We start from the raw sequence: 15433 nt of genomic DNA on the forward strand, positions 1-15433 counted from the left end.
GGTGCAAGGAAAAGGTAAGTGTAAGTAAGCAGGACATGAACTTTGAAATGCCTTGGCTCTTCACTAGATAACCCAGAGGTGAAACCCTAAATGTTTTCTATTTAACATGAAAAAGTGTTTACAAAATAGAACCCCCGAATCAGTTTATGAGCAGTAAATATGACCAGTCAAAATACTGGATAAAATTGCTTCCAACTGCTGATTTCCCACCTTCGTCTGAACTGAGAATCTACCTCGATCCCGCCGAGGAACAAGAGAATAAACACGTATCCCTACAATGCCACTGCCTCTTTTTCGGACAAAGGCTGACACCTAATACAACTGTACTTCCCTTTACATGATGACTGTATTCTTGACATGGAAATGAATAGCACTTTTTCAAGCCAAATACGATTTTAATTATTTTAGGAGAGGGGCTCACTATAAAGATACCTTTGGCAAATCTTTTTCTCATAATGGCTCTTTAAAGCTGAACTTGAATATCATCAGCATTTTTATTACTATTATACAGCAGTTTTCAACTGGTGTGTTACAGTAATTTTTAAAACATGCAATACTGGACTATTTAGTCAGGGTCAATGACCCCTTTCCCCTTAGACTGTCAAATAAAAAAAAATGACAGCAGTCAACAGTTGCCATCCAGTGCGACTGCCCTGTCTTGAACCATAAATACATAGGTCATATAAGAGAGTTGCATCTTATTGGTCACATCACATAATCACATCTGATTGGTTAATTCTTGGTATCAGAAATCCTTATATATAAATGTAGGTACCGGTTTATTTATTTATTTAGGAGAGATGGAGAGAGAGAAAAAACAATTCATTGTTCCACTTATTTGTGCTTGATATGTGCCCTGACCAGTGACTGAAACCCAACCTTGGTGTACTGGGGCTATGCTCTAACCAAATGAGACACCCGGCCAAGGCTGCACCCATTTTTTTTTTAAATGTCACTTTGGAGCCAAAAGGGTAGATAAATACTATTTTTTTTTGTAAATCAATCAAAAGTATACCTATTTTTTGGCCGGATTGGCAAAATATGTGTTTTGGTGTGCTGCTGAATTTTAGCAGTTATTTTAGCAGTTCCTTTAGTAGTTTTAGTAGTGTGCCATGAGATTGCACAGTTGAAAATCACTGCTCTGGTGCATTATGATATGTTACGTAACTTGAAGTGTATTAATTAGACAAATACTGTTTGCCTTTGCGAAGTCATTTGAGCAGATTAAAACCTGTTACACCACGAGGAGACAAAATGTATAAGAATAGTGCTAATTATATGTAATGTAGCTAGAAGATGAGACCTATTCTCAAGTAGTAGTGAAAAATATATAGAACAGGTGACACTTGAAGCCTATGGAAGCTATTTAACTGAGTTAATGTTCAAAAGGGTGTATGACATACAGCATGACAAAATATACTATACATTAGTAAGGAAAGTCTTGCTACTTATTTTCCCTAACTTTTCAAACATTATTTTCAGCAAGCACCTATTTATTGATTGCTCAGACAGAAAGATGCTTTATGGTCACCAAAGTCAAATTTTATCTTTTAGTTGCATTAATAATTATAAGAACAGGAGAAATACATTATTTGGTTCTAAATGGCAATCATCTTCTCCTAGGCATTTCATTACAATTTGAGTTTTTTAAAGTATAGTTAGTAATACATAGAAGGATATTTTTGAGAGTTTAAACCTTCCAAGAATGATACTACTTAAAAGTTTGAGAACTTACTTTTCAAGCTGTACATGTTCTCCATTTCCCAAATCTAATACTTGATTTGCTTACCTTTTGAGAATTTGAACAGCAATACTCTCAATATTCGAGTAATGCCACATACTTGAACTTCTTTGTCTAGCAAAGTAGTCACTGATCTGCCAAATGTGATGGAATCAAGGGAAATGTATTGATTACACACTATAGAATTTATCTTTTTTTTTTAACCATCTTTAAAACTTCATGTTTTTTAATAACAGAATTTTATAAACTCTTTGAAAGACCCTTATTTTAGGTGACTTCTTGACATATTTTGGCCATAGTTTATGTATACTATGTGTGCATTCATATTGTATCTATACTAACCAAGAGTAGGTGTTATTTAACAAAACTGATTTTTTTTATATGCCAGTTTTATCATGGAAACATCTGAAGAACAGATAAAAATTAATTATATCTGAAAAAGCTGTGGTAATTATATATAGTGGAATATTACTCAGCCATAAAAAAGCATGAAATCTTACCACTGGAAGCAGCATGGATGGACCGAGCGGGTATTAAGCTAAGTGACATAAGTCAGAAAAAGACATACTATATGATTTCACTTGTATGTGGAATCTCAAGAGCAAAATAAATGAACAAAATTGAAACATACTCATATATACAGAGAGCAGATGGATGGTTACCAGAGGGGAAGGGGTTTAAGGGACTGGGTAAAAAAGGTGAAGGGACTACGAAGTATAAATCGGTAGTTACAAAATAGTCATGGGGGAATGTAAAGTACAGCATAAGGAATATAGTCAATAATACTGTAATAACTATATATGGTGCCAGGTGGGTATTAGAAACATCAGGGGGAACTCTGTGAAGTGTATGAGTGACTACTGTACACCTGAAACTTACACAAAATGATATTGAATGTAATCTGTAATAAATTAAAAATTTCTACGAAAAAATTAATTACAGGTGTATCTGTTTTAGTGAAAGAACAGAATTCATATATGTAAAAATTTCCAAGATTTTACTAGGTTTGTTCTTTGACCTTTGTTCTGGCTTACCAGTTGGCCGGTTTTGTAATGGCCACCCAGGAATTGATGATGTAATTCTGTTAAATATACGTAAGGTATACCAATGTGGTCATTTAGCTTCTCAGGAGAGTTGGAAGATAGGACTAATTGTAGAGAATTCTAATACTGATATTTGATCAGTTGCAACTGAAATACTACAATTATATATTCAACAATTTGGACAAAAATTAAAGTATATAAAAAACTTAATCTTTGTATCCTTATTAGCAAAGTCAACAATATTAGAAGCTAAGTAAATATTTTTGAATAGAAACTTTTTAGTGCTAAAGATAAATTATATTAATACAATACCTTGATCTGAGGTTATTTTTCCCATTACAGTATCCACCAATAAGAATATCTCCACGAAGGCTGTTACAGGTATAAGGTTTGTGTGCCTGATGCTTCAAAAGAAAGGCCAATATTCAATACATCAGAGTTGGAGTAAGAAAGCTCGAAATCCATCTTAAAAGAGCCCAAAATTCAGGGTTCTTATATATCCAGGGGAGACAGAATGGGTGAGGCAAAGAGGTGGGTAGAGACTGTAGACAGCCAGGCTGGGAAAGGGATCTAAGAAAAAGTGAGAAATTTCCAACTCCCTGTATTCCTGGAGGGTCCTTTGACCACCACTGATCTGTGTCCAGGTCTTGAGTCATTATTTTGTGCGTATTTCACCACCTCTTTGCTGACAAAAGTGCTGCTCAAGCCTCAGGCTGAATTCCTCTAGTTAAGCAATTTTCAACCTTTTTCATCTCATGGCACACATAAACTAATGATGAAAACTGTGACACACCAAAACACATACAGGGCCCAGCAGAAGTAACGCCTGTTTGAGTGTGGTTGGTAGGGTAATAATATGGGTGTAATAATTTATGGTTTTAATTTGAACATGTCACCTAAAATGTCACATGGTGTGCTTGAGTGTGAATTATGTTACAGAATTACTTACGATTTTGTAATAATAAAGGGAACTTATTTGTGCCAGACCCTGTATATATTGCCGATCTGACAAAAATAACTACAGTTTTGATTCAATCACACCAGACAGAAAAGAGATCAGTGCCCCTGACTAAATAATCAGGTATTGCATGTTTTAAAAATTTTTGCCAGCACACTGGTTGAAAATCTTGAAATCGCAGCTCTAGTTAATTGCATATCTATAGAGGAGCTATTAGCCAGAGAGAGGAAGCATTTCACTCTGCTACAACGCTTTCAGTAAAAACTTAAAAATAGAAAAACTTTAAAAGTAAGGTTTAGCCAAAAGTAGATCTCACAGTCTTGCACTGAAGAGGGAAAGGAGTAACTCAAGCTCTTGAAAGCTCACTTTTTGGGCAAGGGGAAGCTTTTCAATTTCCTGCAGGGAGTTAGACATAAATATCTCAGATTTTAATTTTAAATGGATAGGTGAATTTCACAGATTTTTCTATCTGTCAAGAAATTTAACACTGGGGTTTACATTTTCAATTTTTGGGCACAATGAACCTCAACTGAAAAAAATAAAGGAAGAAAATAAGGGTATACAAAATTGCATGGACACAGTCAAGCTCTTTTTTTGGATGACTCTTAAAACTTCTTTTGGAGGATACATTCAAATCCTGTCCTTTTTCCACAGGGAAAAATTCTGGCATTTTGTTGGCTTTCTGAGTTATTTTTAGGAAAAATGTTTGATTACCATTTGTGACTACACAAAGTAAACCTTTGATCACATGGTAGGAAGGACTATTCTATAAGTAATTCACTTCAGGCATTCAAACAGAGAATCACTAAAAAGAATTTGAAAACGTGTTTCAACATATGAGGGTAAGTTTGGATTTCTTGATTTATTACGTGGCTTTCAGGCAGACTAAAATTTCAAGAAATGTAATTAAAGAAATAATTAGCTATAATTTCAGGCTCTTTTCAGGAATTTGACTTTACTGATTTCTTACTAATTTAAGTTCTCCTCTTAAACTTTAAGCATACATATAATGATCTAAAGATATAAAACCTAAAGCATAGCTTAAATGATTAAACACCAAAGGTTCAAAGGGAAAAAAGGCTTATTAATGTCTTTGTAATGTGAATGGTAAACATATCAATTATAGGCTAGATGTGCTGTGATGGACAGCCATGTTTAAAGTGAAGGGAACTCTAAAGGAGAGAAGCCACCCTCCGTTGGTGAGTCAGAGTATTAGCAATTTAAGTAGGAACTCCTGGTGGAAAAAAGTGGAAAGACATTATCAATGAGAAGCCATTGGGAGGGGAATATGGTTCCAAACTCACCGGAGATATTTAGATAATGATTCACAAATTAAATCAGTTTAACTCACATTAAAACCCTCTGTATTACTGCAAACAACGAGCAAGCTGGTCAAAATAGAAAACACCGTTTTGATTTCCCTCAATTTTAAAGTATATAGTAATCATCCACCCTTTTTACAGCTTTGTAAAATTCCAGACCCTAAGCTTCTCTCTCAACTGTCCATTCCCAAGGATATCAGTGCCTCGAATACAGCCGGAAACAAATTTTGGGTGACTTGAATTGAGTTGGCAAAGAACTCTTAAATTACTGCCCGGGTGCGACGAGCAAAGGCTCAGAATAAAGAAAATCTAGTTCTTTCCACTGGAGCCCAGCACCACCTTTATTGTCCCCATCATGACTGGGACCGAGATTTGTGGGTGACTAGGTCCCTCGCGAGGCTACAATGCTTCCGCTTTGGTAGTCATCTCCTTCCCCTAGCACTAAAACAATACCTTGGCCTGCTGCCAAACTTTGAGCAGCAGCGAGGCGCTCCGACTGTTTATGACCGGGAACGGGTACTGCAAGAGGTTGGGGCTGCTCTGAGTGCTAGGACCGGTCCAGAGCAGGAGAAGAGGCCAAAGCTTTAAAATACTCCCTTCCTCCGCCTCCTCCCTTTTGTCCCAGACACCAAAACAAACGAGCTGATACACGTGTCCCTATGACTCTTGTTTACTATCAAGACTGCGCTCTTCACGCACCTCTGGGATATGTAGTCCTACCGGTTCCAACGGCACGCAATTTCCCAGAAGTACGAAGCAAGGCTGAGACTACCAACCCACAACCCTTTTCGGGGGCGTGGGTCCCCGGAGTCTCGGCAGCAATCCAATCCGGAGCGGTTATTTTAGTGATTGACATGCCATCTTCTCCAGTAAACACAACACAAAAGTCAATACAAGCCCGCCCCCCGAGACGGACCACGGCATCACCCAATGGGGAAGAAAAAGGATCGAATGGCAGTTCTGTTGGCCAATAAAAGGGTGAAAGAGCTGTAAGGAGGCTCAACCCCCAGGTGGTTGAGGGGAGGGGGAAGACGAAGCTTGAAAGACTTGGTAATGGCGACGGGTTTGGTAAGTAGGAAAGTTTCGGTTGAGGAGTAAGAGCGGAGGCGAGAGCAGTAATGCGCATCGGGGAGGCCAGCCTCAGTGGGAGAGGGGGTTCGCGAACTGCTGGTGGTGTTGTCGCGGCCAGGACTGCCCGCGCCGGGACTGCCCGCACTCCGCGGAGGGTTTGTTGTCTTTTAGTTCGGGAAGGGGTGGGGGTGGGGAAGGGAGGGGCAGGATCCCGAGGGGAACGGACGACTGGGCCAGCTCGGGTCCGCGCTTCTCGTCCTCGAAAGGCTTCTCTTACGGTGGGAAACTGCCCGCTGCGAACCGGTTAACTGCCTGCTGCGAACCCACTGGACCAGCGCCCCGCGCAAGCTCACCTGGGCTTCGCGGCAACGCAGCTCTAGGGGTGTCGGGGGCGGGGGCGGGGAGGAGTCGGAGAGGACTTCGTTCTGAGCCAGGTTGCGCGGTGGGTGGCCGGACCTGGTGCGGAGATGGCGGGGGGAGGTTCTGGGACAGGGAAGAGACCGAGGCGGCGCCGTGGCTGCCCAGGAAAGTTTGACTTCCAACTCCCCGCATGTGGGTGGAGGGTCGGAGGTTGGCCCGCGGTGGGGCACCGGCCGGGGATTGGTGACCCGAGTAAGGCGCTGCCTTATTCAGGTCCCAGAGGGGCTCGAGCCGAGCTGGGGAGCTCGCGGAGCCGCTGGGCCCCCGGGCTCATTGTTACGCAGTTCGAATGAATGGACTCCGAGGCGCCTGCGCGGTGGGGCTGAGCGGAGGGGAAAAACAAGCCTGGAGTCCAGGCTGCGGTCACATGATGGGGGGAGGGGAGGGGAACGCGATGAATGGCGAAAGAGGGTGGGGGATGGACTTGGCGTGAACCTGCGGGCGCTGCCTCTGTGACCGAGAGCCGAGACTTGGCAGGCTATTCTAGTCTCCGCCTTCCAACCTTTGCTGCTGCCTCAGGCTGATTAAAACAAAAAGGAATCCTGGCGAAGTGGACCGCGGGGGCCCGGTTTTTGTAGCTCGTTTAAACTCTGCATACTGTCTAGGGGGTTTTACACGCTTCTGTGCCTTCTGCAACATTTAAGCGTTAATTCTCAGGAAGTTTTCAACAAGAATCGTTTTTAAAAGGAGCAGTGACAGCAGGGCAGTACTCAAGAGTTTGTATCTCAGGATACCACTGGTGCCATAAAACAGGAGGGTAAAAGGGAGTTGTGTATGCTAAGAAGTGTTGGAGTCCTACCAACAATTCCATCTGAGTAGCCGTAACAGATGACTCCGAACAGTGGTTTTGAAATTAAAGTTAACTTTTGTGAATTAGGATAATTTTAACATTTGTGAATACTTTTCTATTGTTTAACTATTGATAATCTACCTTTGTAATGTATTCCTAGAACTTTTGGTCTTTGCTTGCTTTTTTTTCCTATTGTCTTTTGCTTTACCTTGCCAACCAAGAGTGTTAGGATTTTCTGTTCAATTTCCTTGATTAAACTACCCAGTTCTTGCTGTGTTGGCAGTATTTAGCAAGTTTTAAGGAAATTTGAATTATATTCAAAAGAATTAAATTCACTCAAGTTTTTGAGCTACTTAATGCTTTTGAGGAAGCCACTTTACAGCAAAATACTGCTGTTTGTTCTAACTTGACTAAAATATTACTTATAGAATGAAAACCATTTCACTTTCTAGTCCATTTTATGTAGTTTTTCAAGCCTAATTACCTTTTTTTCCCCTGCCTGGAAAACCCTTCCCCCTTGTTTACATCTCATACTTTTTTCACTTTTACATACATTCGTTAAAAGGTTCCCTTCTCCCAAGCTTTCCCTGCACACCTGTCTCCACAATCTTCCATGCTTCACAGTGCCTACTTCTCAGACTTCACATATGGACTGTCACTTTAAAGAATGGTCTCCTCCACTGTATTTTCCTTTCTCTGGATTCCTGTCACTATCCAAGTGCTCATTGGAGGCAGTATATGGCCTGGGCTTAATGATGAATAAACTGCTAGGCCCTGAAGATATCCTGGAGGGAGAATTAAAGCTGATGTCTTGTATTTCTGTTTGAAATGAAGATACTTTATTTTTTTATGTCATAAATTATCATAAATTACTGCCATGTTAATGAGGTGACAGGTAGTTTGCATGTATTTTAAATATGAAAATAAGTATTTATATAGAATAAAAGTGTGAATCACATTAAATTTAAGAAATTTAAAGGTGACAGATACCTTTTCACAAAATCCAGGAAAAATACTCTCTTTAACTGCCTTTCACATGGATAATATTCACATGCCTTCATATTTTGGTCTACATTTACTTTGGTGCTTCATATCATAATTTATACTATCATTTTCCATAGAAAATAGAAAAAATAACTTTCTAATAGAGTTGTAAATTTTTAAGTCATTAGCTTAGAAAAAATTATATAGCTTAGAAAAGCTTTTTTCACAAATTGTTACAGGTAATTAGAATTTTTTAGAATTATAATCAAGTTTAGGAAAACAAGTTTCCTGTGTGAATTTTAGATTTCAAGTTTTTCATACAATGACTCATCTTAAATACTATTTGAATTGTCAATTCAAAGAAGACTGTCAGTCTTCTTTTAAACAGCTTTGTGCATGGCTTCTAGTGGGGTATTACGAGTTTTCTTTTACCTTCATCAATATCAGCATTTACTGTCAGATGAGCTGAGAATTAATAAGGATTTGTGCAGATGTGATTTGGCACTGTCCGTCAGGGCAAGGAGTCTGACCTGGGCAGCAGTGACTGATGAGATACAAGGGTGCTTTGGAATCAGGTAAGTATGTGGGATGCAGTATTTTTTATACCTACAGTAATTATGATAGGAAGACAGGTACTGGTTCAGTTTAGAAAGAAAACAGGCATAGAGTTAAATTCTTTAGTCATGTCGGTATTAAGTGATACTCTACAGTAGTGTATTTTACTAAAAGAATACCACCCACTTCTGGGGTGTGGGGGGCCCCAGCACAATGGCACACAAGTTGTTGAAACATTTCTTTAAAATCTTTTGTTCAGAGTTTCATGGAAAATATTCTGGAAGAACTGCGTTAAGGCCCCCAACTACTTTTGGTGTAGAAAGTTGCATTTAATACAGTTTATTATGGAGGTTCATTTTAGCTTGAAATTATGTAATCCACTTATAAATACCTCAGTTCTCAGGTCAGAGATATAAATTCATTGCAGATTACCTTCTCTTTACCTTTTGCTCACAAGCAATTTGAATTTGGTAAAAGAGTCTTCAGGATTAGGGGAGAGCATATAGGAGCTCCTTTCTGTGAAATCTGTAGTAAGGATGGAAAGCTAAGGACTTAGGGAAGAATAGGCACTTGAAAGTAGTAGTCTAATTATGTTGGTCCATGCCTTTTATAATTTTTGCCATTTCTTTTCAAAAGGAAAATGGTCCCATTCAGTTGGCAGAATCTTGTCTTCCCCATCCATAATAATACTATGTTCACAGAGCTGTTGTAAGGCCATATAAGATTAAACAAACCATGTGGAAATGGTCTGCATGGAGTAGGTAGGCATTTACTAAAACCTATTTCCTTCATTTTCATTCACTGAAACGTAGTTATTTGTGGTCCTTTCTTACTCTCTTACCTAAGATTTTGTGGCTCTGTACTTCTGAAAGTATGCTAAACAAAAGCAATAGGGTCTTCCCAATCCCACCAAACAAAAATTTGCAATACTGAACATGACATTTCAAAGTACAGCTGCTGGAGAATTACTTTTCCCTTTTGAGAATAAGTCATCTAGTGAATAGATGACATGTGAATCCTATAATACCAAAGCAGAATACAAAAGTATGAATGAACAATGGGTTTAGCTCTACCAGGAAATATCTGAAAGAGGAACTTGTTTATCAGAATGAATGTCTGATTGGTATAATGTATGGGGGAGTGGAGTATTTCTGAGTCTGGACTCTTTTGATAATTCCTTTAGTGTTATCAGGGGCCTTGTTTCCCCCAAATAGTTTGACAAAAAAATGAGAACCAAAAACTTTGTTTGCATATGGGTTTGAATTTTGCTTTCATGTATTTAGTTCTCGCACAAGCCCTGTGAATAAGTAAAGATACTGTGGGGCTGATGGTCTACAAGAGTGAAATTCAGGTCTGTTGACTAAGTCTAGGCTCCCAGGTACTGTACAGGAGGAGGTTTACAGTAGCAAAATCTCCATTATTGCAGGACCAGCTTTTGATAGGCAACAACAATAAGATGTGCAAACACATAAAACTCAAGTTCAGCAAGTATTTATTTGGTCCCCTTTTTTTATTTGTAGGTAGCTGTATTTTGAAATTAATTTTTTTTTATTTGAGGAATATTGTGATGAGATATTGGTAGATAACTAAGGCTAGATGCTGAAGAAATGATAGTTGCACGGAGGAATTAGTATATTGTAAATGGTTAGTCATGGACAGTGCAAGACATGTTGATAGGAGAAACATAAAGCTGGACAGAATGAGAAAATTAGCTCTACAGAGTGAGGGGGAAGGCAGACAGACTGCAGCACTGCTTCTGTGGACCCCAAGAACAACACTTTCATACACTTAAGGATAGCTCTGAGAAGATAGAATACATTGTGGGGCAACCTCTAAGTCATTATAAAGGTAAAAAGAAAGCTGCCAAGTTTAAGATTAAAGCTGAGACTGACTTAAGCAGATATGTATATGTAAAGAATTTATAGAATGACTAGTTCCTCTCATGTCTCAGCATTACTAAGTAAGGAATCTGTCCTGATATAAACTCTTGCAAAGGAAACCGGGGCACGTGGCTTGCATGGATAGAAATTGGGAATGTTAATACATTCTGTTTTTAATACACTGTCCCTTAAATATTTGTTACAGATGTTCTTGCATACTCATACAGTGTTTCAGTATGGTTTTGTATAGAAGTGAAGAGAATGTCAGACCTCTGTTCCAGAATCTTAAGTGGTTTCCCATTGTCTGATAATAGCTAATACTAGTCACTCTACTCAGGTTTGCTCTGTGTTGGGCACTGTTATAAGCTTTTTATATTTGTTGGCTCATTGAGTTTTTACAACAACCTATGAGGTAGATGCTTTAATTATTTACATTTTATAATAAGGCATAAAGATTTTAAATAAATTGTTCAGGGAACATAGTAAATAACAAATTTGATATATAAACTCAGGTAGCCTAATTTCAGAGTCCTTGTTTTTGTCTACCAAAACAAAACAAAACAAAGAAAAACCCCACAAATAAAAACCAAAAATCCCCACAATTTCCCTGCACTAGGATTGAAGATTCTGATTTTAGTCTACCCTTCTAGCTTTAACATCTGTGACCACAGTACACATAAGACTATCCTATCTTCTGGTAATGCTGGCCTCTATGTCCTGCACTCAGCCAATGCTTTGCTAATTGTGCATTTGGTCATGTGAGTTTCTCTTGTTTGGAGACCTCCCTTTATTTTTACTTACTCATAGCAACTCCCTGATCTGTACAAGTATGGTCATTTTTCTACTAAAGTAGATTCATTGAGATTAATGATTTATCATTGAGTGCTAGCATTGAAACTTGTGTCTTGAACATAGTGTATACTAAGTAAGAAAATAATGGCTTTTTTTTTTTTTTTTTAAGTCAAAAGGGATTTGGCAATCATTTTTAGCCCACTTGTTCTCACACTACACCTGGGGTTTCTTTTTAAAGCAAACAAATAGCCACTGTATGGGGCTGTACCCCAGACCAAATAAATCAATTCTCTGGAAGCACAGCCTGGGTATCATTTTTTTTGGCAATACTATGCAATTGCATATATTGCAAGGGTGGAGAATCACTGATAGAGCTAAGTTTGCTTGATTTTTACAGTGAGGGTAGAGGCTTAGAATCATGATTTTGGCCAGTTTTTTACCTAAATCAATTTGTGTTACCATATTTCTTGTAGCCACCAATTTTGTAGGAAATTGTTATACCCCCAGTAGATTTGCTATAACCACTTTACATAATAAGACTGATTAATCAATACATAATAGATTATACTAAACTGGAAAGGTATTATGTCTTGTAAATGCCTCAGATATTTTTTAGATAAACTATTATTTGCTCAAAGTAATGGCATGACACGTGACTTTTATTGAGCTATGTCAGATAACTTACTATTTCCCAGAGAGCAAATTGCTGAAGCTGAATAGCTCTCTGGCCTCCTGTTGTGAACCATTCTCAATCTCAGTTAACTATTCTATTTAGGACAATTAAGTGCCCAAAACATGTATAATATTGGCCCTGTGTCACACTAAATAAAACAAAGTTTTTCAGGAAGTTATTTTACATTTTTTCTACTCATTTTGTTTCAGTTCACCTTACTCCAGAAGGAAAGTTGGGCAGGAGTCATTAACTCTGTTTTACATATGAAGATACTGAGTGAGTGAGAAGCTCAATCATTTAAGTCATTTATTTAGTAAGTGATCAAGCTGGAATCAAAACCCATGTTTCCTTATACCTAACCCAGTGCCCTTCACGACCCCATACTTAGTACAACATACAGTAGATACTGAGTAAGGCTCTAGCAGGGGTGTCCAACCCAGAGGCCTGCATGCAGCTCCTGACAGCTATGAATGCAACTCAGCACAAAATCATAAATTTACTTAAAACCTTTTTTTTTTTTTTTTTGGCTGATCAGTTTTTGTTAGTGTTTGTGTATTTAATGTGTGGCCCAGGGACACCAAAAGGTTGGACACCCACGCAAGCAGTGTCCAGGATATGGGTCATTTTTGAGATGTGCAGACAGCACCCAAAGTAGAATATTAGAAAATAATATAAGGCAATATGTAGTTTGGCTGTATGTGTCAAGAACCTTTGGAAGATGTTTAATTGTCATCCACCTATAAAGAATCTAAAGAAATAATCAGATCTAAGCAAATACTATTTTTTAAAAAAATGTAAATGCAGAGTTACTTAGTGAAAAAACTGAGAACAGCATACATGTTCAGCAGTAGGAGGAATAAGTGAACTTGTGTACATCCGTATGATGTGTGTTTATTTAAAATGGATATGGATATTTGTTAATGACATAGGAAAATGCTTATGAGGTTAACATAAAGGGAAAGGTACATGAAGACAAATATGGTGGGTATCTGCATGAAAAAGATGTCAAGACAGTGCACCAAAATGTTAATAGTATCCAAATCTGGTTGAATAATTAGAAATAATTATTTTACTTTTTTAAAAAATGCTTTTTAAATTTTTGCCACAGTGATTGTGTATTTTATAGTCAGAAAAACATTTTGTAATTTAAAAGATTATGAAGAAGCCTTTGTTAAAAAAGAAAGTATTGCCAGTGGGTTTTTTTTTTTGGTTACTATGTCATGACTTAGAAAGCTCTGGTATAAATAATAAGCATTTAAAATGTTTTTAATCTCATTTTTTGATTGGCTCAGCTGGGTGGGATACTTCTAGTGACTTTTAACAGCAAAAAACGATGCTTTCAGACTTTTTTGTATATTTCCTATTAGCTCAGAACTTTTTTAAAAATGAGATTTGGAGTAGAGCCTGAGAAATCAGGAAGTCTTCCTGCTGTTCTCACCTGTGTTAAATAACCAATTTGATAATGTCCAAAGGCAAGAGTGTAAAAGGTGTAACCACATTGACTATCATAACAAAGTTTAGTTGGTGGACTTCCCTGAGAAATTATTTTGTTGTATTCACCTGTATTATTTTCTTCCTTATGATAATTTTGTAGCCTTGAAATGAAAGTAGATTTTCTGTTTGTTAGCTAACTATCTCCTGTGATTAGTCTAGGAATAATAGCCTGGTCAGAAGGACAGGTATCATTTCATTATGTCTAGGTCCCAAATTTTCATTAAGACGTATGAACGTTTTTATTTTTATGAGAAGTGTGATATATGACGCTTTTAAGAAGCTCATCTTAAATGTTCTTTATAGACTATAATTGTAAGAGTGTTAAGCTCATTTACTTTCAGAAGATATGAAAACAAAATAATGAACAGTAAATAGAATGAAAATAGAATCTTCAACAAATGAAAAAAACATTCTTTTAGTCTTTTTGAATTTGAGGGAAGTTTGTCAATTTTCTTTTAAATTTGAAGACAAGTTAAAAATAGGTTTTGTTGGTCTCAATATTGGGGTCTGAAAGAGATACCTGATTTTAAAAACTGTGCTGTTAATTCTTTTGAAGAAAGGACTTTTATAAATTCAAGATACGATCCTTTGGGATTTGGGTATGATTTAGTGCTGACTGCATGAGTATAGGCCAAGCTGTTGGGGAGTCAATCCTGGTTTAAAGGATTTGATGGGGATACAGATAATGATGTATAGACTAAAGATACAACATTGTGATGCTGCTGATTGATTTTATACTCATATAATCTTCAGATCACATGATTTGACATTTTTTCCTTACATTTTTATTTTAAAGTCGGAGCACCATAACATGGTGTGGGAAGTAAAGACAAACCAGATGCCCAATGCAGTACAGAAACTCCTGCTGGTAATGGACAAGAGAGCTTCAGGAATGAACGATTCATTGGAGTTGCTACAGTGTAATGAAAATTTGCCATCCTCACCTGGCTATAACTCCTGTGATGAACACATGGAGCTTGGTAAATAAAATTAAAAACTTTTTAAGAATCTTACTGAAATCCAGATTATTTTTCATGGTTAGCCTACCTTGAACTGCTGAAAAGTATGTGAAGTGTGTGTATATTAGTTTCAATGTCCTCTTGTTACTGCTTATAAAATATTACTGAAGACCAACATAAATTTGAACTATTGTTATCATAGAAATTCATTTACAAATTATACTAACCTGCCTTATAAAGATTGAGCTGTTAAACACTTTAGCAAAACACTGCTAATGTGGCTTTTCAAAAGGTGTTTGAACATCCCAGTGAGCTCAGTAACTTATCCTTGGCCACTCTTCAAGGCTGGTTTGTTAATAATGATGGTGAAATTACAGTGGACCCTTGAAACTTGAGGGTCTGCTGTTTGTGGTAATCACTATTGCTGAGCTACTCCAAAGATACGTGACCTGTAGAAATGTGTAGAATTGTTGAGGTGTGATTTTGAATTGTATTGCTTTGATATGTCGAAGAAAAAACAGCTAATGAATAACCTTGGCTTGCTGCCTAGCTTTTCAGCTTGGCTTTGTCCCCATTTAATACGTAGTTTTCCTGATGCTCACGAATACCCTGAGAAGATGGGATTGTCCTCATTTTACAAGATGAAGTAGAGGAGATTAGATTATATGCTGCAGTGCTCTGGGAATTTAGAGAACCTGAACTCTTGGGACATACACCTGTTTGAATGCCAAGAGTTTGCTGGGCCCTAATA

At 37.7% G+C, this 15433-nt stretch overlaps 1 protein-coding gene across 4 annotated transcripts in view; it reads left to right on the top strand.

Moving 5' to 3' along the window:
- Positions 1–6088: 6088 nt before the first annotated feature.
- Positions 6089–15433, top strand: part of HBP1 (HMG-box transcription factor 1) — a 30747-nt gene continuing 21402 nt past the window's right edge. The window contains exons 1-2 of one of the 4 annotated variants that reach the window (XM_054564252.1): positions 6089–6132; positions 14520–14703. In XM_054564252.1, coding sequence (XP_054420227.1) covers positions 6118–6132; positions 14520–14703 — 199 coding nt within the window. In that variant the 5' untranslated portion in view covers positions 6089–6117. The other 3 variants (XM_054564255.1, XM_054564253.1, XM_054564254.1) reach the window with 3 other exon arrangements.

This window comes from Pteronotus mesoamericanus, unplaced genomic scaffold (genome assembly GCF_021234165.1).
Source record: "Pteronotus mesoamericanus isolate MK-2021 breed Mesoamerican mustached bat unplaced genomic scaffold, CSHL_Meso_final scaffold_85, whole genome shotgun sequence".
In the NCBI taxonomy this organism is placed as follows: domain Eukaryota; kingdom Metazoa; phylum Chordata; class Mammalia; order Chiroptera; family Mormoopidae; genus Pteronotus; species Pteronotus mesoamericanus.